The following is a 27,324-nucleotide window of genomic DNA, read 5'->3' on the forward strand; positions in this document are numbered from 1 at the left end:
TTTTATAGGTATAACTTAATATATATAAAAATAAAAATAATTTAAGTTACAGCTTTCAAACACTTCTTAATGCATCAATTTAAATATATACTTTTGGAATATTCAAATTTGATGGATTTTTTCAAAATCAAGGAGGTATTTTTGTTTATCGGGACTGATTTGACTAGCCGAAAGACGAAAGTTACATTATTATAGTCTAAGAAATTGCCAAAAATGTCTATAATTAAAATGACTTTATTTTTTTTTTTAAAACTATTCACTATCGTTTGATTTTAATATTAAACACACTTAAAGTAGATGACAAATTTTTTAACTCTACCAAATTTTTCTTCAAACTAATGTTATTTGCCGTTAATATAACATTCTTCAATGATGGCCAACAAACTAACGGAAGCACCGAAGAATTGTGAGCTATCAAATTGTTCGACAAATTTATTGTGCTTAGACTGACAAATGGAATATGACGTACCTGATAAATGATCTCTGAAAAATTTTAATTCGTAATTAGCACAATTATAAAATACAATTTATAAAAAATGAAATTGAAGAAAGAAAAAATGTATAAATAAATATTTTTTACTTTTTGCTACATAAATTTTGTTATTTTCTATGTCCTCTTCGTCCTGATAATCTTCTGTTTTATTGTCACCATTTGAATTATCAGTTTCCTTTAAAAACGCAAAACACATACCTAATAGTTTAGTTTCAAATCCAATCCCAAATATTTCCCAAATAACATTTATATTATATTATGACTAGTTATGCGAGGGCGGGGGGGGGGGGCGGGGGTCTTGAACAATGTATTCCAAAAGTACATAGTTTAATTCATGTAACAGATACTTTTAAATATCATACTTATATTTTGCGTGCCTTAGCTTTTCTAGGTTATTTTCCTAACATATTTATACATTTTTCTAGTGCTGAGTTTAAATTTGGGTAATTCAAAATATGATATCTCGAAAAATGTTGTTGGGTTCAACGTGATAGCTATGTACTCATAGTTTAACGTGTATATTATAGTTTAACGTAGAATTTAACATAATTTAACGCAATTTTAGTTATGTATTTTTGTATGTTTTGCATGGTTAATACTGCCGACTGCCCCACATTTATGTTGTTGACCGATGAAAACTATAAATAGTAATAAAATGAAAATTATTTAAATATGCCTTTTGATTTTGATCATAAGAATTCCGATATTATTTTCTTGATTTTTAATCAAGTAAGTATGGTAATTGAAATGAAAAAAGTCTGAATTTTGAAAACTTCAAGAATTTGTGTTAAATAGGAAAATAATAAAAATGTAACTCAGTAATTATGAGTAGGTAGGTAATTTAGCTAGTTTTAATATAAAATATTAATGAGAGAGATTTGATATCACACCCAAGTGGTATAACCACTTGAATCCATAAAAACGTCGGCGTGAACAGTCCCAAAATTTCTATTTTTTAACTTTTTTCCTAAACTATAATAGCTAGAAAGTTGGTTTATAACTCATTAAAAATGGATTATTAAGTAAATACAATGTGGAATTAAATTTTTTTTAAAAAGATTATTAAATTTATCACAGATAAAAAAAGACTTATTTTTTAATAGATTTTCATTTAGCGAGGTAGATTTCCTAAACTGGAGACGGATTTTATTGTTTGGGGTCTTGTTAAATTTACATTGGCTAGGAGAAGTGCAGTGAAGATTTTTAGAACCTTATCTCCAATCGTTAATTCACTAAAGTTGTAAAGCTGAAAAACATCCAAAAATGCCCAATAAAATTTGTTTTAATTTTTTTTAATGTTCTTTAATGAATTAACTATTAAAGATAAAGTTCTGAAAACCTTTACTGCACTTTTCCTAACCAATGTGACTCCAACAAGACCCCAAACAACGAAATCTGCTCTCCGGTTTCGGAGATCTATCTCACAAAATGAAAATTATTTTTTTGTGGGGCTGTTCACACCGACATTTTTCTGGATTCAAATTGTTATACCACTTGGGTGTGATATCAGTTAATAAATTTCTAAAATATAAAAATCTAGAAAGTGTACATGCCAATTCTTGACTTGGGAAGCGTTTTTTATGGTAAACGTAATAATCTAAAATGCTTAATCATGACTTATAATTAAGTAACTTTTTATAATAATACCAGTATAATATTCATAGTAATAAATAATGATATAGATATTAATATGTAAATATCGCACCTGTTTCGCTATCAAATAGGGTATATACGATATTCGATTATTGCTCATGATCAATTCTTGCAAATTGTGCAGAGTCGACAACATATAGAACGTCCTGGGACATGACAGGTAATTGTCGCTCAAGTCTAGAAGTTTAAGTGACAAGAAGCAATGACAATTTGTAATGCTCTCGGGGATAACCGTCAGATTATTGGCCAACATATAAAGTTCTTCTAGTTTTGACATGGACAAGCGGTACATGTCGTCTGGATTTAGTTGGTTTTCTGAAACGTCTAGACGGATTAATGTTTCTGCCAAATCACCGTCAATACTGAAGAAAATTTATATTTTAGTAGGATGTAAAGAGTTATTTAAATATATCCGATTATAAAACGGTTGAATAAATTCAGGCGTTAGTCGACACAAAATGGCTCAATTAGATGCTATTCGTTCAAAGAAAATATACATTATAATAGCAATACCATTAATTATTCGTTATTAAGATTATAAATATTAGAATGCTACAATTTTAAACATCGATCTAAAAAATTATAATACGGCGATCAAATAAATTTTCCGTTACTATTACGTCGCTATTTTGAATATATTTTAACAGACATTTTTAACTAACTTTTAAATATATTGTTTATACGAATAATTTGCTCTACATACATAAAACGGTTGTTGTAGGTTTTCGAGAGTGAAATGCACTACCAATGGTATCATAATCGTAATACGAAAATCAAAAGGAATAACCATAATATTATTACGTACGGTCTGACGGATTTCAAACGGTTTGCGACGCAGGCTCAGTCGCCGGACGGACTTGAACGTGTGAAACGACTCCAGGCGCAGAAGATTGTCGTCCGCAATCACGGTGCTCACCCGGTCCAACGGTCCGCCGCCGTCGAAACGTTCGCCTTCCGCGTGCAAGTATCCACCGGCCGAAATGTCCAGAAATCCTTCCGCCGAGCCCGGTCTGACCGTCACGTTTCCGACCGTGAATCTCGTGCTGATGCTACTGTCGTCACTGCATCTGCGATCCTGGACCGATGGAAAGACACCGGTTTATGAACGCAATTTCGGTCCACAAGACAATATATTTCCCCCTCGAAATCCCGCGCAGACGCACACATCGCGCCGCACGTCCTTATAATAGCAGTGTCGAGCAAAAATAATTCTACGATTAATTAACCGATGGTTACAATTTATACGGATTTTACCTATACGACTAAATATTCATGAATTCCATTAAATATATACACTCGTTGGATTTGCTAATAGGGATTAAGACGATGTATGTATCTACTTTTAATTATGTTAAGAATAATTAAATTTTACTATGAAAAATTTTTTGTGATTACTAATGTAATCATTATCCACGATTGAGATAATTTGTTCATATTGAAATTTTATTATTATTTACATCAACAGTACATATCATCTCAATCCTTAAGTATATAGGCGAATTCGACAAGTGTATATTTAATGAAATGCATATGAATATTTTAAGTTATTTAGTTAAAGATAAAATCCATATAAACTGTAATCATTGGATAATCGTACAGTTTATTTGCCCAACACTGCTTCATAGATCGTCCAATATAGAAATTATAATAATATATCTTTCATCCTTGCTATTCGAGAGTACGCGACAAGAGGATTTATAAAAGTTATACGCGTCCTGTAACTGCTGCAGGTCCGAGTATAATGTTTGAAGTTGCCATCACTCTGCATTAGTAAATCCTCGTGGGACACCCTAGTTCCGTGGTTCCGTCTATTATAACACTATAATATTATGTTAATTATCTACAGAGTACCGTCGTAATTGAGACTGAAAAGTTATAGCTAACCGAAATAAAAACTAGTCTGATATTTACTTCATTGTTTTATAAAACCAGTTTTTTTAGAAATTAAAAACTAAAATTGTATTTTTAATTAGTTAGGTACTTTACTCGTGGGCTTTCTCACGGGGAGTAGATCCCCCATAGCTCCATTTTTTTAGTTCCAAACCCCTCCCCCGCGGCCAACTCTTAATTAATTTGTATATCCTACCCCATGAAGAATCCTGAGAACGCCACTGACTTTACTGCACACCACTATCGCATATGCACCAATACTAGTACGCAAAAACGATTTGATTGAGAATCGAACGGTACAACGACATCGTGCCAAATCTTATTACTTCCAGTCTGAAATTCATCACTATTCAGTATAGGTTCCAAAGGATTACGAGGTCGGCTCGCCAAGGTAAGACGCTTATATATATACTAATAGCTAAATATCTCGGCTTCGTCCGTGTGTAGTTTTTTTTTTTGTGACAAACCCTATACTATATAGTATATACGCTACATAGGTGTATCTCAGTTTTAGTGTACCTCAGTTCACGGACAAATCGGCGTCAGTGTACCTACTACCTAACTTTGTGAAATAATTTGCAACTCATGGATTGAATTTAACACTTGGTATATTTTTTAACGTGGTTTAAAATACTTACTTTCATACCTTTTATATAAAAAACAATCTCTGACATTTTCTTCAAATTCAATTGAGTAGTTTTTGGGTTTATAAGATCACACATACATTTGATTTTAAGATATTGTTTCTTTATTCGAGGCAATAAGCACGATAATTTAATACATGATTGTACCTGTTCTGCCCGAGTAACCAATGACCATTTATATACAAAAACAAAGGTTCAATCTAAAAAACTGTAAAAACTTAATTTAATTTATACTTAAACCCATTTGTTAAAGATATTATATAGGTAATGGTTAGATAATGGAATATGAATTCCAATAGAATATGAGTTATAAAAACTTTAATAATACATTACGATATGATAATATTAAATCTCGTAGGTACTTATATCAACATTTTATGTGCTTTCCAGGATTTTATATTTTAAACCCGTAGAGATAAAAGCAACGGACGGAACACGCCTTTTTATAAGTCCTCGACGGGGTTGCGGTCTTTTTTGGTAGATAAGAAAAACGGTACGGCCGCATAACCGCATGGTAAATATATGGACAGACAGCACGGCGCTGCAGTTTTTACAGCGTATAATTATATAAATGATATAACAATGGACACAATGAAATTTGTACCCGCAAAGTAATCGCAATTAATCCCCGCGTGATAGATAAGATCGGATGACCTATCCATTACTTTATTATCTGTGTCCAAGTCGAGGACATTATCGTGTAGCAAATGAGAAATGTAGGTAGGTACTGCACCGAAATTTTGTTTTGTGTAGTAAACGCTAGTCAGTCGCTAAATTATAAAAACGAGGTTCATACAAGGCATTTTTATTATACAGAGTAATTCAAAAGGCATGCACACTCTTATTTTCTCCTCTAGTAATAAATTTATTCAAACTTTGACTTTTGACATTTTTAAAATATATACATTAAAGTTTAATACCATATTTTCAAATTCTTGGGATATTTTTGTGCCACCTACTTAAGGAGTATCCATGTTTACTGTTCATGAATAATTTTTCTGAAAACGTTGACATATTAAAATCAAAATTTCCAACGAGAAGTTTTTGAGTTATTTAACTTTGTGTAGGTAGCTTCTAAGAATAATAGGTCCACCATAATGATGGGTTTGTAGATATGGGGGCAACGGTAATTAAAAAAATGTTAGTAATAAATTTTATATTAATCCATCAATATTTATTATTTATAAAAATGTTCCAAATATATAATAAATAATAGACCCAATATTACTACATATTAGGCACATCTATTTTATACATTTGTAAAACCATTTTTAAGGAACATTATCCTAAATAATAAGTATAAAAATTTTAATACAAATATGACAACCTTCATAAGAAAAAAGGTGAGTAAGTGGATGTAGCTCGGATGGTATTACATATTCAATAATTGAATTCAATGATTGTATACGAAAAACGATTCTGAGCGGTGACCAGTGCCATATTTATGCAAGGACAAATAGGACATAAAAGAGAGGCCCATCCATCGACTTCAGGCATACAAAATTAATTATATACCTTTTAATCATACTTTTGGGAAACAAAATAGATATGGATTTTAGTTGGATATTTTGGTGGGTTATAAAGTATGAGTTTTCCCTGAAAACGACGACCTTAATCAACTTTGCAATTACAAAATCTAATTGCCGTTTTTATCGTAGTAATATTACTATTATATTGACGTTATTGTCTTGCGTAGTAACGTGATACACGTCAGTCGTATTTATTGTATATCTATTAATTTATTGTCATTTGTTTATTATTCTTAATAATTTAAAATGTCAAAAAAATAATCAAGTGGTTCAATGAAGAAAAAATTAAAGAATAAACGTCATGAAGAACCAAAAAAAACTACACGGTAGTTTAGATAAATTTAGGTTTAGAACTAGTTTATCTACTAGCGCACAATCGAAATGTTTGTGAAAGCTGATTAGCAAAAATCAAATTTGACTTAAAAACACTTTGTTTGATATATTATAAGTGTAATAATCAAAAATTGCTTTTTAATTTGTATACCTACCTATTTACTGGAATAAATATTAAACATTAATAAGACGCATTGAAAGTGTAGTGTTCTCGTATATTATAAATAATCAATATTATTCTATTGAGTATTGATCCAACTAAGTACTCATATACAAGCAACTAATTACATACAACATTAATTTAAAAATACATTATGCATACATTTTATTTTAGCATTGAGAAAATAGAAAAGGACAATTTGGGGCCCAAAATTGTAAATTGTACTGGGGCCATAAATTGGTAAATCAGGCCGGTGACGGTTTGTCAGTGTGGATATTTTATATTATATTTATATTTTATATTGTTATTACTTATTATTAATTCGGTAGCTGGCCAATTGAATTAACATTATAAAATTACAACAAAATAACTAAAATCGTTATACCTGGTTATTTAATATGCATTTCTTCCAAATTTTAACATAAAATAACTATAAAATAAAACTGTGTTTTTATATTTTTGAGATTTTTCGGTTACAGAATAGCCTACTTACGTGGAACCCTTTTGTAAGTTTTCAATCCTTAGCTATAAAAGTTGAAAATTTTATAAATTTTTAACTACAAAACCATTTTTAAATTTTAAATTTGATAAATATTGTTCAAAATTGAACTTTAAATGCTTATAAAAAAAAATTGAAAATTTTATAAATTTTTAACTACAAAACCATTTTTAAATTTTAAATTTGATAAATATTGTTCAAAATTGAACTTTAAATGCTTATAAAAAAAAATTGTGCCTATGTATTTTTAATATGTTTCAACTGCTATTTAAGCAATATATCAGGAGCTTTGTATTAAATTTTCAAGCTTTTTGGCTCAACAAATAACATTTTATTGATATTTATAGAAAAAAAAATGTTTTAATTTGAAATTGTCCTTAAACAGCTCAAAACGAATTGATAAGATAAACAACCAGTGAACATTTCAAGTATCTACGGTCATTTGTTTTAGAGTTACACCAAAAACCAAAATCGATTTTGTCAATAACCTATATAGCTTAAAAATTCCAGGTTTTCATTAATTTTTTTTTTTGTTTTTCTCGGCACTTTTGAACACTAATGGGAATATGGGATTTCCCTCCCCAAGGCACCACCTAGATTCACTTTTCCATCGAACAAGATACTGAAGTTGAAAATTGAAGCATTATTTCAACTACTTATAGTGTACCTATACACTACACACACGCAAAAAAAAACACATCATTGTAAAATCAATACACTTATCGCTTCGCTCAGAATCTAAAACTACTTAGGTACTCGATATTTTTCCTCTACAAAGAAAATCTATGAATCATAAATATGTTTTTTGTTAATAATATTAACCATAACAACGAAAATCTTACGAAAAATCGTGCAGAAATAAAAACGTGTATCCAATCCAAAAACATATTTATGTTAGAACTGACGTCTGAATTATACAATAAAATTTTGCAAGCGTAGCTGTACAATAATATTAATGACTTCTCTACCTATCTGTTTACTATATTATATATTTAATTAACTTTACTATTACGGTTTTATAACTTAATTTAGGTATTATGTTCTTAGCCAACTTTTAAAAAACCCATATCATACGTTTTTTTCTCTTAAAACTTATTTTAATTCAATCTAACTAATGGAAATATAATATATAACACAAATTGAGTCATTGCAAATACGCACAGGCACAAATAGGATGGCTTGGGGTTCTTAGCCCCCCAAAAACTAATGATTTCACTACTATAATTTAAAAGCATCATAAGAGGATCAAGTATAGACCTGATCTACAACCCCCCCCCCCCAATTTCAAACACTATTTAGGTACGCCTATGCGAATACGAACCTGTTTCGAATACTTATCATTTTCTTTTTGTAAATCTTCGAACGATTCTGTAACCAATACCCAGTGTCCAACTAATGATTTGCGTTTATACTCTTCTAATTGGGAACCTAATAATATAACAACCATATAAGTTAAACAAACCTCGAAAAAAATGCCATAAACTAATTTTACTTACGTTTAAGTTCAACACGTTTAATCTTCGACCACATTATTTACATTGAGCATAGATTTTGATTGGAATAATAATGATTTTTTTTCGAATGTTACGTTGACCGTATAAAAAATTGATCAATGTTTACAATGCAAACATAAAAATCCTTAGTAACAAAACGTCGCCAGCTTCGTGTAAAACTATGATAATATTATCTTTATACGATTAATGTCACATTCCCAGCCATGGGTTTCTTATATTGTAATCTACACTACATCAGCAGTATTTTAAGGGAAGGTAGGGGCCCACATCGAAGTGGTTAAAGTAATTTTCCCTGGAAGCTATTTATCTCATGTCTACGTATTTATGTATACAAGGTATAGCTGGTAGATATAGTCCCCGTATAGGAGGTAGGAGGTAACCATAATAATAATAATAATAATATTACATATAATATGAGACCTTCTGGGTGAACATTAAATATACATTAAATATTCTACCCACGGTCACAGGTATCGCGATAAAAATAAGGTCTCGTTCGACGTTTCTATATTATGCAAACGAGTTTGCATTTACATTATTTTCGTCAAAACATTTATAATGGTTTATGAATTTATGATGCAAGAGCACAATTATATTAGGTATAGACTATATAGTATAATAATATTATCAAGAATTAGGTAGGTACCTACTTACTTCTAAGGTACTATTTTTATTATGATAGGTACCCATCTACAAATTACAAAATTATACCTATTATAGGCAGATACCATCATTTAATTAATTTCATATATTATTGTGTCAAAGCTCCCAACAACCTATTTTAATTTACCTATAGCAAACTGCAAAACAAAAAATAAAGGAATAAAGGAAACTACAGGTTGTATTTTCCTAGACTTGAAATCGAAATTACATTTTTCGATTTAAATTAAAATTTTACCTTATCAATATTGGTTTTTTCTAAGTTCAATTTTAAATTATAAAATTTTATCATTTTATGATTTATAATTCAATATTAGACTTTATTTTTCTTATTTATTCGATATTTAAATTTTTATTCGAGTTTTGAGCATTTTCACAATATATTGTAGGCTATCTACAATTTTTCCCAATGATTGTACAAAAAGAATAGAATTTATAATTTAAAAGTCAACAATTTATATACCTACGTCTTAACTCCTAGTAACACAAATTATATTTTTACAAACAGCAAAAAGCGTACCCATTACCTGGTTTACAAAAAGTTGAAATGATGCCCCGGGATATTCGTGAATAATACATTATATTCTATTAAATCAGTTTATTTCGGGGCCACTTGTAGACAAGTTGTAACGAATCCCCATTCCCAAAATTCAGCTTTAGTATATAGAGTAGGTATCTACCTACTTTTAACGATGAATTACGCGTGTATTCCGTTGTAGATATTTTTAATTCGTATTGCCTACATTATAGACGATAAAAAGGGTGATTTTTAAAAATTCACTATTTAATCTTTAAAAATATAATTTATAATTTATATTAGATAGGTCATAGGTCTATAATATTTTATAATATTGAAAAAAAGGTCATGGGTGACTATCCCCTTATCAACTGTTTGATCACCACTGATGGTACCTATCTCGTGTCTGGTCACTGTCTGCTGTGATTTAAAATAAGAATATAATACCTTTTATAGCTACCTACTTAATATATTATTATCAAAATATTACTACTTTCTATAAATTCAAAACTGACAAGTAATAGTGTAATTGTAATACCATCGGCTTCAATTGCCATATTATGGGTTTATGGTGACATTATGAATAGGACATTAAATTAGTTGTTTACCACGCGGTTTTCATAAAATGCATAGAAAAATTATTCAACATAAGACATAGTAAGCATGAATCTAGGTAGATTGCCGCCCATTGTTTTTTAGGGATAACAATAATCGACAACTACCACCTGTTCCCTGTACCTATGCAGACAATTTCCACCCATTATTTATTACGATGAGCCTATTATAGTGGCATTACGTCAAGCTTATTATTTAACTACAGTTAGACCAACTCATGAGGAATTTTGAATTCTATTTTTAATTCTTAGGTACCTATTAAAATTTAAAACTAAAAATGTATTGGATTTTAATATTGAAAACAAATTTTAACTATTGAACATCTTCGTAATAGTAGTTTTTAGGTAGGTACTTTAGATCCTATGAAAATCTTTCTAATTATTCATCTGAAATAAGATAATTAGTATTATTGAATATTATAAAAAAAGTTTATAACATTTTAACATTTTAAAAGACAAATTTTGATAAGTGAATGTCCAAATTTGCTTAAAAATTATTAGTAGGTAGGATTGAAAAAGACAAGACAATAGTCAATAAGAAATCCAACCTTGTTTTCAAAATCCATATTCCGTACCAATTTGATCAATTACTAAAATTCAGTACCAACATGGAATGAAAGTAAGGTCGTTTTTAAAAATAACAGTCTGTTTGGAATAGCTTTAAGTGTTATTTAAAATGTCCTTCCACAGAACCGTCAGGTGCTAAATGTCGTATTCTTCGAGTGCAAACACAGTTGCAGACCAAACACCAATAAACATATTTCAACTTCATATTAGTTCATTAGTAATGTAATGAATCATTACAGTACAATATTATTTTATTATTAATTTGAAAAAAAACATCATTGCAAAACCCATACATTTATCACTCAGAATCTAAAATATTATCAATACAATTTTCATTTATAAAAATTAGAATTGCGTATTTATAAGCATATATTTTATTGAATTAGTTATATAATTCGTAAAAATTTGTAGTACCTAATAATTATATTATAATTATAAATAAAACAAATTTTGAGTGGAGCTTGAAAATTTTTTGTAATTTAGGTTAGGGTTAATAAGTCTAAAAACTCACGTTTATATTTGTCCAATGAAACTGCATGGTATAGGGAAATATAAATTTTTATAGAAAAACTTTACAATAATCTTGTGTATTAACATTAAAAAAAAAGCAAAAAAAATTCACAATGAATTCACATTTAGGTATTACATAATAGTATTTTTTTTTTTTTTGTAACATGTTATAATTATATTGTGAGCACAATAATAAACGTGTTTTACAAAATTTTTTTTTCCAATGCGCAACCCAAAATGAGATCACTAATGTGTGTTTGTATATGTAGCCCTTAGAGATGCTGAAAATATAATTTGTCTGCAGTTGTAATTGCATGATCTACTTGTGTTTACGTGTATTCCGTAAAATCGCACATTTGCATCTTTAAACGGCCACTGCTTGCCATCGCGGCCCCTTGGCCCGCCTGTATCCCTTGTCCACGTACCACTGATGTTGGTTCGGCACTAATTGGCTGACCATTGCTGTCCACTTTCATCACCTTGTTCTGAATTCGTTTGATCGTTCTGAGCCGCTCCAGCCAATTACTGGCATACGGCCCACTGTTTTCCTTGCTGAGACTGCTCAATATTTGTGACGCCAACTAGATAAACACAACAACAAAAAAACCATCACAATTCAGTTATAAATTTATAGTCACTAGTTGACAGCGATGGATAGCCAATCGGTAAAATTAGAAGATTCCCAAGAGTATTTTCACTTTTTATTTTATGGAATTTTTTTTTTTTTATCACATTTTTCAACACAACTACTACAATAATATTATGTATAGTATGAATAATATGTACCTTAATTTCAAATCTATCAAATTAACCAAAGATAAAACAATCATTGATATATAAAAAAATGTACTGTAACAATATATAATACCTACTGTGTCATGGATTAATTTGTTGAAAGTTTATATAAAATAATAAAAATATATTTAGATTTAAAGAATGTATCATTGCTAATTTTGATAATTTTAAAAATGGATTTTGAAAATTCTTTATGCGCATTAGCTTAAAACTTAAAAAAAATAACAAAAATAATACTATGGATAGTTTACAATCAAGATTATGAGGCAGAAACATGATTTTCCAACATTTCAACCATCTTTAAAAATTGAACTTTTGGTGTTTGCATGACAAAAAAAGTGTTTGTGGATTGCTTAGATTTATATTACCAAGGTCAAAAATATCACCAATCTGCCAGGCTAATTAGTACTGTAGTTTTGACAGGTTAGAAGATTCATAAAAATAAAAATAATATAAACCAAGTATTACCTTTACAACACTTGAAATTTAAAACTTAGTATTGGCAATAATACAATTTTATTATTGAACATTTTAAGGGTTTTCTAATATTAACGATAAAAATATATTATTATAAAAATAAGACATACATCTGTGTGAATAGCCAACTGTCTAGCCAACATTGCAGCATTTTGATCGGAGACAATTTTCGGTTCTTGATGACCAACATGCTCGCGCAACTCATTCCTCACTTTCACAGTGATCTGATTTACACCATGCTCTAAAGGTTTTACTATCACACAACCATAATTAAACTGACCCTATAATCAACAAATATGTAATAGTATTATATTAAACATGAGTAAAATTCGATAAAACAAAATTTGTAATTACTTTTACAGTTTGAATATCGTACTCTTGACCACTTTCATTGTAAACAATTGTAACAAAATCATTTCCAATATTTTTCTTTTTATTATTACATTTAAGATCGGATTCAGTAGTTGGCATTAAAGTAGCCACGTGAAATATAACCTATACAAAAAAAAATTATAAAATTAAAGAGAAAAAACAAATTTAATTCAGTAAAAAATAAAAATATTTAGAATATAGATAGCTGGAAATAATGGAAAAGGTATGTAAAATCTATCAAATGAGCAATTAAATATTAACAAACAAATTGTGTGTTTTACTAACTTGCATAATGTCGTCTTGCCATATATAAGTAAATTTTCCATCATTACCATCTGTTTCTAATCCACCTAGAAATACGCTGTGTGAATCTGTATCGGATAGTTTAATAAGGGAACCCAAACATTTCAGAAATTCTGTGTACCTCAAAGACCCATGCCGGTTTCGCAGTATATCTACTTCAGAGTTTGCTTGTCCTAACCCAACGTAAATAACTCCAATCTAAACACCAGACAGAGTTAACTAGTATAATATTATGGTTAAAATATTTAATGCAAACCTTATGCACTTCATATGGAGGTATACGATCCAAATTTTTTACAGCCTTTTCAATCATGGTCTGAGACAACGGTAATAATATTGGTTTTGCATCATTATCAACAAAAGTAAAATGAGAAGAATGATACAGCTGAAGAAAAACAAAGCTAAAAGGAAAAATGCAATCAAAAATATTTATAATTAGCCTAGATAGTTCCAAAAAATAATTACCTCGGATTAATTCCTGAACGCACAGGTTCTTTTGATTGATTCGTCCTACTGTTCATATAAAGTGAATTGGGATTTGAAGACATGACTGATGGTTTCTTAATAGCATTCATTACAGCTAATGTGTGTACACGATTTCGGAACACGAGAGGTGGATCTGTATCGGTTTCCTAAACAGTTGAAATATAATTATTTCATTATAATACCGAATCATGAATGTAGTTAAAGGTATAAAACATATAATTACAAGTACATAAATTCACTAATATAATAAGAACTGGCGAGTCTTACATTTTTTTCCAATGTCTGAGATCCGTAATTAATTGGTGGTGATAGGGGTGGTTTTTTAGTAAGATAAGATGGTGTTGACGCTAAAGATCTACTTTTTTCCTCATGGTAATGACTAACTAATGGAAATTCTGTATTTTGTTTGATATCAACACTTTCAGCAGATGATTTTGCAGAAGAGTCACTGTCATTAAATGAACTTAATTTTGAAGTTTTTAATTGCAATTTCGGTCTTTCTTTTTCATCATTTTTTTTAACATGAGTTAAAAAGTCAGTCTTTTTTTCTGCTGAATCTGTGATCAAATTTAGTGTTAAATTTTTTAACTGACAAGTATTTGATGGTGGTGTGGAACCAGTACCACAAATTTCTTCAGGAATTGCTTCACAATTTGCTCTAAGATAAATAATTTTGAAATAAAATTACTATTAATAATACAAGAAATAATTTTTGAGAATAATACTTACTTAGAACTATAGCGTAAGTCCTTGGTGTAATTCTGTTTTATCTTTTTCGATTCAATTGAAACATTAAATAATTCTAAGTGTTTACTAATATCTTCATTATCCATACCATCATCTCCAAAGTCATGAATTTCTTTCATAAAAGGATTTTTCCATCCAGAACTCATTTCAGGACTGGAATTTGATCTACGAACTGGATTCCTTAAGCGATTTTCTCCATTTTCAGAGTCTTCAACTAATTATGAAATTAAAACCAACAGTTTAAGGATATAAACACGGATTATTTTAGGTGTTTATTAATTATTTAACTTAGTCTGTAAAACAAGATCCTATTTTAGCATATCCTTCTACTTTTTAAAAAATGTATTGTGTTTGCATTATTTAAAGGAGATGATCAATCTGGGGAGGTACTTTTAATAATCATTTCTCTAGTCTTATTACTACTATAAACTGCATTATTAAATATTTATTATTTCTATTTTCTACCAATATGAACTAGTACTATTTTAATTTATAAATAATTGAAGGTTAAGAACTTTAAATTGAATTACAATTAATCTGTTTTGATTTAATTGTATAACATAAACATATAATTTCAATAATAAAACACGAGCATAACACGAGATACAAGAAAAATATTAATATAAATTTACCACGTTATAAAATTATTTGGTAAAAATAGAGTTTTATACACAGGATTAAGCTTGTGCATTCATTAAATATTAACATTGATCACTTCAAAAGTTTTAAGTTCTTTAAATTGTATGAGTAACACCTAGATCTATCTGATATTTACATTTTAGTTAATTTGTAAACAAATTTTGACTATTGTAAATTATAGTTGGATTTTTCTCTCAACGCTGTTGAAAGGTTAGGTTAAATATGCTTATATATAATTGTCTTTTTTTGTATAATTCTTATTTCTTAATATATATTTATGTATTAATTAATAGACAATAATTATTATTATTTATTACCATCATAATATTCATCTTCAATTTCACAGCTCTCCTGAGAATTCTGTCGTGAAGGAGTAAGTTTAAGAGGGGAACCAGGGATGCAGACTGGTTCAGATGGTACTCTATTCTGTAATCTTTCATTTGCTTCCATCTTGATTATATCATCATTAACTATATATTGATCCAAAACACGTTTCTAAAAAATATTTTTAATTATACAAATCATTTAGACAATGATATTAAAAGATTTACTTCTCCATCTAAGTATTGACGTATTTTGTCTATTTCTCCGTTAGATACTTTTAAACCAAGACTAGGATGAAATAATGTCGAGACATCAAACATGGATGAATCAGAATTCATGTCCTGAAAATTTCTATCATTTTGCACTCTAATCATCCAAGACATTACTCCTGAAATAAATAAAGTTAGGGCCAACAAATACATAAGAAGGATCATAATCTATGATATTTACCTGTTGGACATCGTACTCGTATTTCAGCCCATGATTGACACCAACAAGAACAACTTTGTTTTTTATCAAGTTGGTCTGAACTAGAGAAACTATTTTTTCTGGACATGTCAAATGGTTCACTTGGCTCAATATGAGGAAATTTTTTTGTTTCTTCTCCAGGAGAGTTAGTAGCTGTAGATAAACATGATGGTGATGAAACTCCTTTAATAGATGTGTTAACATCAAGTTGATCACTAGTTTCACTACTTTGACTACGAGATACAGAAAGTTTTGACTTCTCATCTGGTTTAGGAGACATTTTAGCCTGATCACTGTTTAAGCGACAAGATTGATAACATTTACTACATAATCCATTTTTATCTGGTTTTTGAGTGCATCCACTTGTTGTGATAGTTACAAGTTTTATTCCTATCAACCAAGTAGCTGTCTGACCTCCATCCAATATAAAATCTGCTGTGGGATGTCTAAAAATGAAATAATATACATGTACCTATATATATTATAATTAACTTAAGGCCTATTTCAATGAAAATATTATAATTTTTTACGACATTTACCTTTTAGGTATGGCAGAACAAGTAGCAAAAGCATATCTAGCTAACAAATCCATACAAGTTTCAGTTAACTCTTTATGAAATGTTAAAAGCATATTATCTATTGGTGGTTTCAAATCGTTCATAGGACTTCGACTCATGCCCATTGTTGTTCGATCATGTCTTCGACTTCCCTAAACATGATAAATATTAGTTGTATTACAGTACTACACTAATATCGATAATATTAACACATTAATAATATATTACTTGGTCTGTTAAACTAGAACTTCGTTTTCTACTAGATGAATCTTCATTATCGATATTGTTCCTAGGAATAGTACGACCTTCGAATGGCACCAATACATTTTGTTTTAAGCCCTAAAATACATACAGAATATGAATAATAATAATCCTTATTAATAAAAATGTATTTTATTATAAGCCAAGTTAGTTGTTTGTAATACTTTATGGATGAATTCTACAAAATTCCTTCGAAATGATGTTCGGCATTTCAGAAACCAAATAGCAATCACTCGATGTGCCAATGAAACAGTGTAATGATTGTATTTAAATGGATTGGTATAAGGCAAAGTAATTGCAAATACAGCCATATATTGATCTGCTACAAAATTGGAGAACACTTTCGGAAGACGGCTTAACACTGGAGAAGTACAAAAAAGACATGATGTCATGCAAAATAAATGGCTTACATGTCAATTAATATTGTACTTACTAGATAGAAATTCTAAAATTGGCACTGCAATTTGTGTGGTTGCTGAAAGTTTTGACATATTCAACAAAACTTCAGGTAATAATTTTACCATTACATCTCTCATTTCTAGTATACAAGTAGTTAACGCCATTACTACAGGAGATATGCATCGATTAACTAATCCTAAATAATAAAAAAAAAATGTTTCTTGAAGTAAACTATAATTGTATTATAATTATTAATTAATCAATTATACATCACATTCTTTTTCATATTAAAATTAGTAAAATTATATTAGTTAGAATTATATAATTTAATATTTAATAATATTATAATCAGTTTTATGATTAGTTAAAAAAAAGCAACAGCTAGTTATACATTTATAATATGTGTTCCAAAAAAGAAAAAAAAATGTATATGATTATTCTCATGATTTATCATGGATGTAGATGTATAATTATTATATAATAATTTATGTTTATTTCTAAGTAATCAAACATACCTGATTGTAAGCATTTCACAAGTTTTTGTTGAAGAGGTGGCTCCAAACTGTTATGATATGAAACAAAAGCAGCTAATGCTGGATAAACAGCAATTTGAAAGTCAGTTTTTAACCATTTAGGAGGCGTATTCTTTAAAGTGCTGGCAACGGTTTTATCGTTCACCTGTTATTCAAACATCATATTATAATGTATGTTGGAATAGATTTCATTAAACTTAACAAAATTAAATAAAACGCACCAATTGACATAAGGTAGAAGCCAATTCATATGCTGGATCAAATTCCCAATTTCCAGATAATACCAAGGCTTTGTTCTTAAGAATCTGAGGAACATCTTTTAGTATCTTGTTCAATATTCGCCAATCTAAATGTAATCAATCATATTATAATATGTCTTTAGACAAATATTCAATAGGAGTTATAGTTTATTTCTTGAACTTCACACACAAACACAATGTTTTATAGTCCACACCGTACATTTTGTCAGTCAACACATACCCGCATACTCACAGACACATACTCACATCCTGAAAATACATGATGCAAATTATCTACAGTTAAATTGCTTTACACCAAACGCCATTAGATTCCTAAACTCCATTTCCAAATTGTTTTCATGTTTTACCGAGCTCTTCTTTCAACGCCGTAATCACTGCTTTGCATGCAGCAGCAAGACACATGTAGTTAAACTGCACCAAAATGTTATCCTTTGATTTTGTGTCTTCTGTTGAAGAATTAGGACTGGGCGGTACTCCAAGACCCCTGTGATCTACATACATATACGGAGAATATTCATTGACCCCTTGCATTCCCAACTTATACCTAGAATCTGCCCGGAGTTTGACTAGTAAATCAAAAATCTGTAAATATAAATAGTAAATAATCAGCTGAATATTATACTTTAAATTTTTTATTTAATAATACATAAAACCTACTTCATATAGATGCAGCAATTATTATTATTCTGTAAATCTTACCACTAGTCGTATTGAACATAAATGTTCCAATATCATTGGCCGTTCATAATGATGTCTCAAGTGAGTAATAAGCAAAGTGAGAATAGTGTCAGCAGAAGTTGTTGGATATTTGTACAAAAACTTTGAAAACAATTTTGAAAGACCCTCAACAGTTGTTTGTATATCAGCCACATCATTTTCATGTAAAACAACTCCAGTATTCAATTTATTAATTCTGAATAACACCTAAAAACGTGTATTAAAAACTAATATATATTTTTTTACCACCAAATACAATACATTTTAGATAGCTGTAAAAAGTTGAACAAGTTTGATGCAACATAAATTTTTTTAATAAGATTAGTTTTTGAGAGAATTCTGAGAGAGGTTGTGATTTGTAATTATTGGAACGTGCATTTGCATATTTGTTCTGGTTGATATGCTAAGCATTTTTTGTTTCATAACATAACAATTTAAAAAATAAAACATTTTTATTGCATATTTTTGCATATATCGATATTAACCCATTTTCTATTTTAAGGGCTATTTTACAATTTTAATTGAATATTTTATTTATTAGTGCATATTTCGATGTTTTTTTGCTTTTTTAGAAATTTTTTTAATATATACTATTGTAATATAAGAAAAAAATATTATATTTTTATTGTTTTGACTAAAATCAATATAAATTAATAGGTATACTTGTAGGTATAAACGGATTTCCTAAATATGACCTTCAAAAATGAAGAAAAGTATTTAAATTTAAATATATTGTTTTAATTAAAGGTTCAACAAATGCATTTTTTTTTTGCTAATATTTGTACGCATATTTTTATTTTTCATGCATACTTAAACATTTTAGTATGTATATTTATGCATATTTAAGATTTTTTAGCGCATATTTGGTTGGTTTTTAATGCATATAAATCTGCACTCTAGTAATTATATTACATATTGATATGTAGGTAACTATTATCCTTGTATACGCTATGAGTTATGACTCAACTAAAAATAAATTATTTAAATATATAGAAATAATTAATTTAAAATACATACTGTTCCTAGTATTTGTAATAGATCAGTGTGATAATCACTTTCACAGTCGCTACAAATACCAATTATGAATTGACACACTACATTTCGAACACATGAATCATTATCTTCAGCAATTCCACCAAAAACGTCGAGGATAACTTGCATTAGTTCGCCGTCATACAATGCACTATACAATTGTTAGTAAAAAAATAAGTGATAAATAATACTAATATAAATTGTAAATTCTATCACTAAAAAATATTATTTTACTCTAGGTATAAGATTGCATGTCTCTAGAATTAATCACATGTATCTGGAAGAATACTATTTTAAGTTTATAAAAATTATTTATAGTTAGTGATGGGTCGAAATGATTGAAACTCTTGATGTTCAGTTTGATTTAAAATACAAACTCGGTATGAAAATAATTTGAACCAAACTAACAAGCATCTTTAACTGTTCAAAAATCAAAAATATTTGTCGAACAAGACTTTAGGCCACGATAATTCAAAGACCAAATATTTGTACAATTCTTCAAGTTATTTTTAAAAATACATAATGACTATTTACTATTTAGAAATAATTAGACTATCAGAGGCTGCATTGATATTGCTATTTTTGTACAATTCTGGTTTGAAAAAATTATTTTAAAGTTTGGTTCGATTTCCAAAATCAGGGTTTGGCCCATCACTATTTAAAACATTTATGTCCGTATGCATAGTCAATTTATGTGACACACACATTGACTTTTCATACAAGCATTAATGTTTATATTTAATTAAAGTGAACGCTACACAGGCGAACAAAACCATGTAATGGTCAATAGAATGTGCTGCTCTAAATGTGGCAAATAAACATTTGTGCCAATCAAAACCAAAGTGCCTCGAAATCAGAGCCGGCGCGAGCATGAAATGCAGCCGCACAGGACTTTGCACTTGGTGTGATGACAAAAGGCAACAGTGCCAGAACTTGATCTCTGGAAGCCCTACCGCCAATTTAAAATGTTGGGAGCTTCTATGAAAAAATTGCAGCATAGTACTTATGCCAATTTATTATTTATATTTTATTTAACATAATAATTCATAAGCCATTTGGTTATTCTATTTTATGAAATTTTTTTCTCGCTTTTCCATTGAGAAAACTGTCAATTATCTTCTGTGTTAAGAGTTTTGGTTTGTTTCTATATTTAAAATTGTGATACTAGATTAACGTTCTTGTCCACAACAGTTTCTTAGGTAATTATTTATTAGTTTTAGTTTAAAAATATAGTTGTTCTGCTTCAGCAGCCCAGTCACAGTAATTTCAAGAATTGTAATAAAAATAACCCTAGTACTTAAAACGTCTGGAAAACTACTTAAAAAGTTGTTATTTGTCATTATAACTACCCTAAAAATGTTTTATCAGATATTTGAAATTTTATATATTTTATAACGGTTTTTATAGATGCCATTTGTTGTAGGAAGTTAAAATTTATATTTTATATCATCTTTATAAGTTGAACAAATAATGATTTAAAAAAGTGGAAATTAAGAAAAAGCTGTATAGTAGGTGTCAACTGTCAAGTGTAATATTAACGTCCTATTCAAATCTTAAAGTTGATCTCAATCTATTGAACAGTGAATAGACAAACATTTATTAAGTTAAATGACAATAAAAACAATCATACTAACCTATTTTGTTGATAAACTTCTTTCATTGTCCGATTCACAGCTTGGATCCTGATAAGAGTTCTGTTTTCTTTGGTATAGAAGTGATTTAAAAACATTTTTAAATTATCAATCCATTGGTATTCCGTTGGAACAAGGAATTCCTTTCTATAGGCCATTAAATTATTAACTGACGATTCCTGAATAAAAATATTGATTAATATTGTATAATATTTTGAAAGAATATCTTTAAAGCATCTTACAGGTCTATAAATTGAAAATGTCTCAATGACATCATAAATGTCATCTAGACTACCACTATACAGATCACTGTCTATAAGTGACTCAACTTTTGATAATGTTTCATTAAGATGGTCTGCAATCATTAGCACAGAATTGGCACCATTTCTGTCTAGTAAAATAATTATTTTATAACTCAAACAATTCAATTTTTAATAAAACAATAATGTAATGTATTTTATACATGTGAATCATTTTTATTTTTAATTACTTACTGACATACTCCGCTATTCTTTTTAAAATTTTTAAAACTTTTTCCCAAATTGTACTTTGTATAGTAGATCCATATTTCGTTATCAATGATTCCATTCCCAATACAACTTCTAGCACAACTGTTGGATGGTCACATGATAATGCCTACAAAAATGATTTATGTGTAATAAACTAGTTTATAAATAATAAGTAGTTCTCGTACATTATAGATTGAAGGCAAAACTGAAAGAAGAGAAATTTTAAATGTGACTTGGTTGTTGCTCCATAATGCCATGTTAATATAGAACAATCCGCCTCGTACAAGTCCAGCATTGTGTTCAGACACTTCTTGATGAAGCATTTGACAAATTAAAATGATTGCAGAATATCCCATGTGTGTTCCTAAAAGCTTCCGCATAGTCTAGAAATAAAATATATATTTATAAACACACACATCTACACCCATCAAGATATTTTTATTTACTTTCCAGCATTGTGAACAGTATGTTTTTGAATTTGCAGTATGACATAATGTGGCAATAAATATAGGTAGAGATTGAGGAGGTAAATGATTATAACATATAATAGTATCCAAAAGTCGTAAGCTTTCTAAAACAACTTTTTCATCTTTACTATAACAGCATACATAAAATGAACTCCTATTTGAGGATAAAATATACATATACATATAAGTTTATAATAATAAAAATAAAATGCTACTACAATAAATTATAAGTAATTATTTGATATACATACTGAACTACAGTATTGATGACCTCATCGTCTAAATAGGTGGCATTAAATTTTATGACATTAATAGATATTTCAAGCCATTGTAGTGTAAAACCAGCGGGAGCTAATTCAGATGCTCCCCAATTCGTTAACCAAGGGCAAATTTCTTCTTCTAGATAGACAATATCACGGCCGTGATCAGTAAGACATTCTAATAACTCTAACCTATAATCAAATTCAAAGTAAAATTATTTATAATGAATTATAATTAGAAGTCGGATTTCAATTTTTTGTAAATTAAAACGTACATGTGCTGTAAAAAAAACAAAAACATATTTATTTTAGAATGTTTAAACAATTTGTTATTTTAGTTCAATAAAATCTTTTATGGGTTGGTTATTTTCTAATAAACTCTTCAAACTAGTACTTATATACATTATACATTTTTAGTAAGTAAATTATGCATACCACTATTTATTTATCATAATATGCCACTTTTATTTTACTGCAAATAACATTATTAGCTAGAAATCCAACTTCTAATTATAATAAAAAAATTATTAAAAATTGTGTAATATGAATTCTTACATACAAATTAGTACAACTATATTTAACCTGTATGATATATCTTCAGCAATAGTATGGCTTTTAATAAAATTAAAAAAATGTTTTCGTAACATTCCAAGATTTCCAAATTGGCCAAGAATAATGGATCTAATAAGTGTAAACACCAAATGGCGATCTTCTTTAGGAACATGGTGACTAAATAAATCATGTACTCGGAGCCATAAACTTGCAACAGCATTCTGTAAAACAATACAATTTTGTAACCAGAAGATAAAACCAATAATAATACATTTCATTGTTGCTAAAATAAAATTTCAATATAAATATAAACCGCAACATAAATTATACCCTATCATAGGTTAGTGGTATTTCCTAGAAATAGCAATTAAGAGGATGTCACATGTGTGGTCTTCGTCTTACACCTGTACGACATAGACAAACTGTGCTTACGCAGTCTGAGTAGAACTCGCTCAACTTTGGTTCCAGAGTAAAAATACCTAATATAAAATTGAATTGTGACAATATTTCTGAGGGCAGGTCGTTGCATTTTTTTTAAAAGAGGTTGAAATTTTTTCTATTTCTAAACGATATAATGTACGTTATATTGGATATAATGAAAAAAACGAAATGACTTGCACTCAAAAATATTCTCACAATTCAATACTATAACAGGTATTTTTACTCTAAAACCAAAATTGAGTGAGTTCTACTCAGACTGCGTAAACGTGTATTGTATATGTCGTACAAAAGTATAAGACGAAGACAACACATGCGAGTGTGACATCCTCTTAAGAGATAAACCTGGCCACATTCTACATAGTGTACATAGATAATAAATATTAAAATAAAAATAAAGATATAGATTCAATATAATAGTATGATCTAGTAAAAAATGTTATTTTTGTTATTTATCTGCAAGCTTAAATTATAATATGCTTAACCTAAATGTATTACTATAATAACATCATTATGGAATCTAAGGTAGACATGAGTAATTCGAAACATTTATTATTATCATTTAATTTGAAATAGTATTTAAGTTCATAGTTAAATAAATTAATGAATAACTCATTCTCATCTAAAAGATCACGGACATACATTACGTATGCCAAAATAGAACAAACATAAATTTTAAGTTTTTTGGGTGGTACGATATTTGTTTCTTACATAAATACCTATCAGAACAAATAATATAGTTCAATGCAAAATGAACAAGTAGGTGCTATGGAAGCCCTTGGACTCTTAGTAAATTAAGTTAATAATCAATGCTGATATGGTCAGTTTTATCATAAGTAATTTGAATCAGTCAACCTTTAAAAGCAATCCAATGATATAAGAATATGTAAAAGCATTACCTCTTCAAGACGATGAGATTTAGCTACCTCAGCTAGTTCTTTGATAGCTTTGATCCTGGTGTGAATCGACGACTCTGAAGAAATCCTTTGACCCTGATCCTCGGTCAATGTGTAGTCGTCCTTTACTCGCAGAGCTCCTGGAAAGTTCAAACGCATTAATACAAAAGTTGTCGACACACACATTAAGGGAAAATTCACCTAAGTTTGGACCTCCTCGATTAATGCGAAAAAACTGTTTCAGCTTCTCGAACGTCTTGTTGTCTTTGTTGCTACTCATCTTAACTGTGTGAATATGTTGATTGGTAAGTCGAACTAATATTTTTAGCTAACCGGACGCATTTCGGTAGTATTATACGTACTAATATGTTACGATTATAATAAAGCAGTGCGCGGACGGGCACAAAACAGTGGCGGAGCAAGTCGGCACGGCCAGATGGGCATAATTAATACATAATAATATTTAATTGTAAGAGATAGGTTGATAGATACCAACAACCAACAACTTATTGAACAACAGCAACAACAATAAATAATAATAGCAGGCAGCAGCAGGCTACCTACGGGGTATAAAATAATATTATTTTGTTTTATCAAAATAGGTATGTGGTACGGTTTTTTTATAATAGATTTTTTTCGCGACCATTACGCACTATCATTCGAACATCATAGAATGTGATACCGCAGAATAGATAAAATCTGGTGATAGTGTGATGATACCGGAATCGGAATGATAAGGAAGAAAAATTTACGAGAGAAATAGGAGTCCAATTTGTCACAGTCGATAAAATGTATGACTTATGTCGCATTAGTCGTGTAATTTCAAGAATCGGGTTCCCAGGTGGGTCGAAACATTAAACAGTAATACCGACTGGGTACTGGGTATAACAGATTAGTATCGAAACCGCGTTTAGTAGCGCTGAGTAATAGAGGCTGGTCTATACCAGATCGCCACAGATTCCCAGCAATTAATCAATTTGATTGTACAGAGGAACTACAGAAACAGAGTTCACCTAGTAATATAGTTATGAATATTTAAAATCAATTAGAGAAAAAGGAGCGTTAAATAATAAATTCACCCATAAGTCCAAACACTGAATTAATAACCAAAATAACAGGACTTAGGACCGATAAAGAAGTTGAACACACTACACACAGAGTTGACTATATTTCGAACTAGTCACTAGACGAAAGAGTAAAGTTGATTCCAAAATTAATTTGGGGAAAAAAAGAGCTTCCACTAAAATTTAACTTTTTTAAATAAATTTTATTAAATAATACAGAGCAATCAATTAATGAGTCGACAATCACTACAAGTTCTAATTATTAAACGATACCACTAGGTACTAGCTTTAAAAATGAAAACGTGACGATAGAACCAACTACGACAAAATTATAACTACAATGACATATCTATCCGATAAAGACATAATTAATAGAATTAACTCAAAAAATTAACTTAATAAGACACAGGAATTGACAGGGCTTGATAGTACAACATTATAAATTAGTAATTACTGATTTGGATTTGGGAATAACTGAAAGACAAAACAACCTAGACCAAATTAAGGAAATAATCAAACCACATAGGAAACATGAAAAAATCACTGAAACAATGAACAACCCAGAACACATAACAAATGATATTAGACCGGCACATGATAGTATGTTCGACGAAACAAATGCAAAAACTAAAGAAATAATCATGAAGACATCATTAGAGCAGTGGCGTATTTACGATAGATTCCCCTTGACCTTTTTTTTGTAAAGTTAAATTTTCTCATTTTCTGTATTACTCAATATGATATCACTTTTAAGTATGTCTGTTTTCTAAATGTTCTAGCCGTGGTAATTTTTCCGCTCTGATATACTATACGCCACTATAGTCGTTCGCGCCATATAATATGTGGGCTGTGGCATATCGCATGTATATATCGGACAACAAAAACATATAATATATACCTCTGTGGTAGTATGGTCAGTGGTTAAAGTGGGGGGATGGAGTCCCCCTTCTTATTTATGGTAAGATTATGCGTCCCCTTTAATTTAAGTCTCCTAAGTCCGGGGGGACGCTACTAAATTTTAGTAATTTATTGATAAAGGTAAAAGGTTACCTATACCTATGTGATATAATATTTATTATAATAAATTTAAATACATTATTAAACTGAAAGAATATAAATAGTTATATTTACTATAAATTATTTTTTATTTGTTTTTTTAAATGAAATGTTTAAAATTAAAATGTAAACACATATTATTTTTTTACACATTTAGGCAATGAATTGCAATTTATTTTTTACTTATCAGGCATTATATGTTTTTAATCATTTTCCTTAGGAGAAAATTTGATTTTACATACTATTAACATAAACTTTTTATGAACAAATTACAAAGGTGTGTGAAAGAAACAAATTATACCTAGTTGGTATTGGGTTTCTTTAAAAAGTTTGGTTAGATATGTAGACTTTGAAAGAACTCGGGAACGCTCCTCAATTTTTAGTAGGTTAGTCCCCCTTAAAATGTTTCCCACTTTAACCACTAGGTATGGTGTACTGTATTTTTTACTTTTCTGCGAATTATTTTTCATGCATGAGTGTTTATAATAAACCCGATAA

The 27,324-nt window shown here is 29.3% G+C and overlaps 1 protein-coding gene and 1 pseudogene across 2 annotated transcripts; both read right to left on the reverse strand.

The window, feature by feature from the left end:
* Positions 1 to 259: 259 nt before the first annotated feature.
* Positions 260 to 8,731, reverse strand: LOC132938076 (uncharacterized; annotated as a pseudogene).
* A 2,582-nt stretch (positions 8,732 to 11,313) lies between these two features.
* LOC132938705 (tuberin) lies at positions 11,314 to 25,330 on the reverse strand. Of its 2 annotated transcripts, none has more exons than XM_061005696.1 (29): positions 24,908 to 25,330; positions 24,710 to 24,846; positions 23,403 to 23,593; positions 22,812 to 23,012; positions 22,540 to 22,714; positions 22,279 to 22,476; positions 22,079 to 22,220; positions 21,827 to 21,975; positions 21,588 to 21,763; positions 19,939 to 20,104; positions 18,904 to 19,128; positions 18,552 to 18,786; positions 18,166 to 18,290; positions 17,927 to 18,089; positions 17,446 to 17,607; positions 17,177 to 17,373; positions 16,980 to 17,090; positions 16,734 to 16,903; positions 16,177 to 16,640; positions 15,954 to 16,114; positions 15,720 to 15,897; positions 14,746 to 14,977; positions 14,284 to 14,674; positions 13,996 to 14,162; positions 13,787 to 13,931; positions 13,513 to 13,728; positions 13,210 to 13,350; positions 12,966 to 13,136; positions 11,314 to 12,164 (listed from the first exon to the last, which is right to left on the reverse strand). In XM_061005696.1, the coding sequence occupies exons 1-29, from the start codon at positions 24,984 to 24,986 to the stop codon at positions 11,913 to 11,915; spliced, it is 5,520 nt and encodes a 1,839-aa protein (XP_060861679.1). In that variant the 5' UTR covers positions 24,987 to 25,330; the 3' UTR covers positions 11,314 to 11,912. The 2 variants fall into 2 exon arrangements, with proteins under 2 accessions (XP_060861679.1, XP_060861678.1); XM_061005695.1 differs by having other exon boundaries at positions 23,376 to 23,593.
* Between the last annotated feature and the right edge of the window lie 1,994 nt (positions 25,331 to 27,324).

The sequence above is a fragment of the Metopolophium dirhodum genome, chromosome 2 (assembly GCF_019925205.1).
Source record: "Metopolophium dirhodum isolate CAU chromosome 2, ASM1992520v1, whole genome shotgun sequence".
NCBI classification, from domain to species: Eukaryota; Metazoa; Arthropoda; class Insecta; order Hemiptera; family Aphididae; genus Metopolophium; species Metopolophium dirhodum.

What these genes read in the sequence shown, in the direction of transcription:
- LOC132938705 (XM_061005695.1), bottom strand. Translation starts at nt 24,986, where the DNA reads ATGAGTAGCAACAAAGACAACAAGACGTTCGAGAAGCTGAAACAGTTT. An exon ending in GTTCTAGTTTAACAGACCAA is followed by an intron (nt 16,904 to 16,979) that starts GTAATATATTAT and finishes TATCATGTTTAG; the next exon opens with GGAAGTCGAAGACATGATCG. An exon ending in ACGATATTCAAACTGTAAAA is followed by an intron (nt 13,137 to 13,209) that starts GTAATTACAAAT and finishes TGTTGATTATAG; the next exon opens with GGTCAGTTTAATTATGGTTG.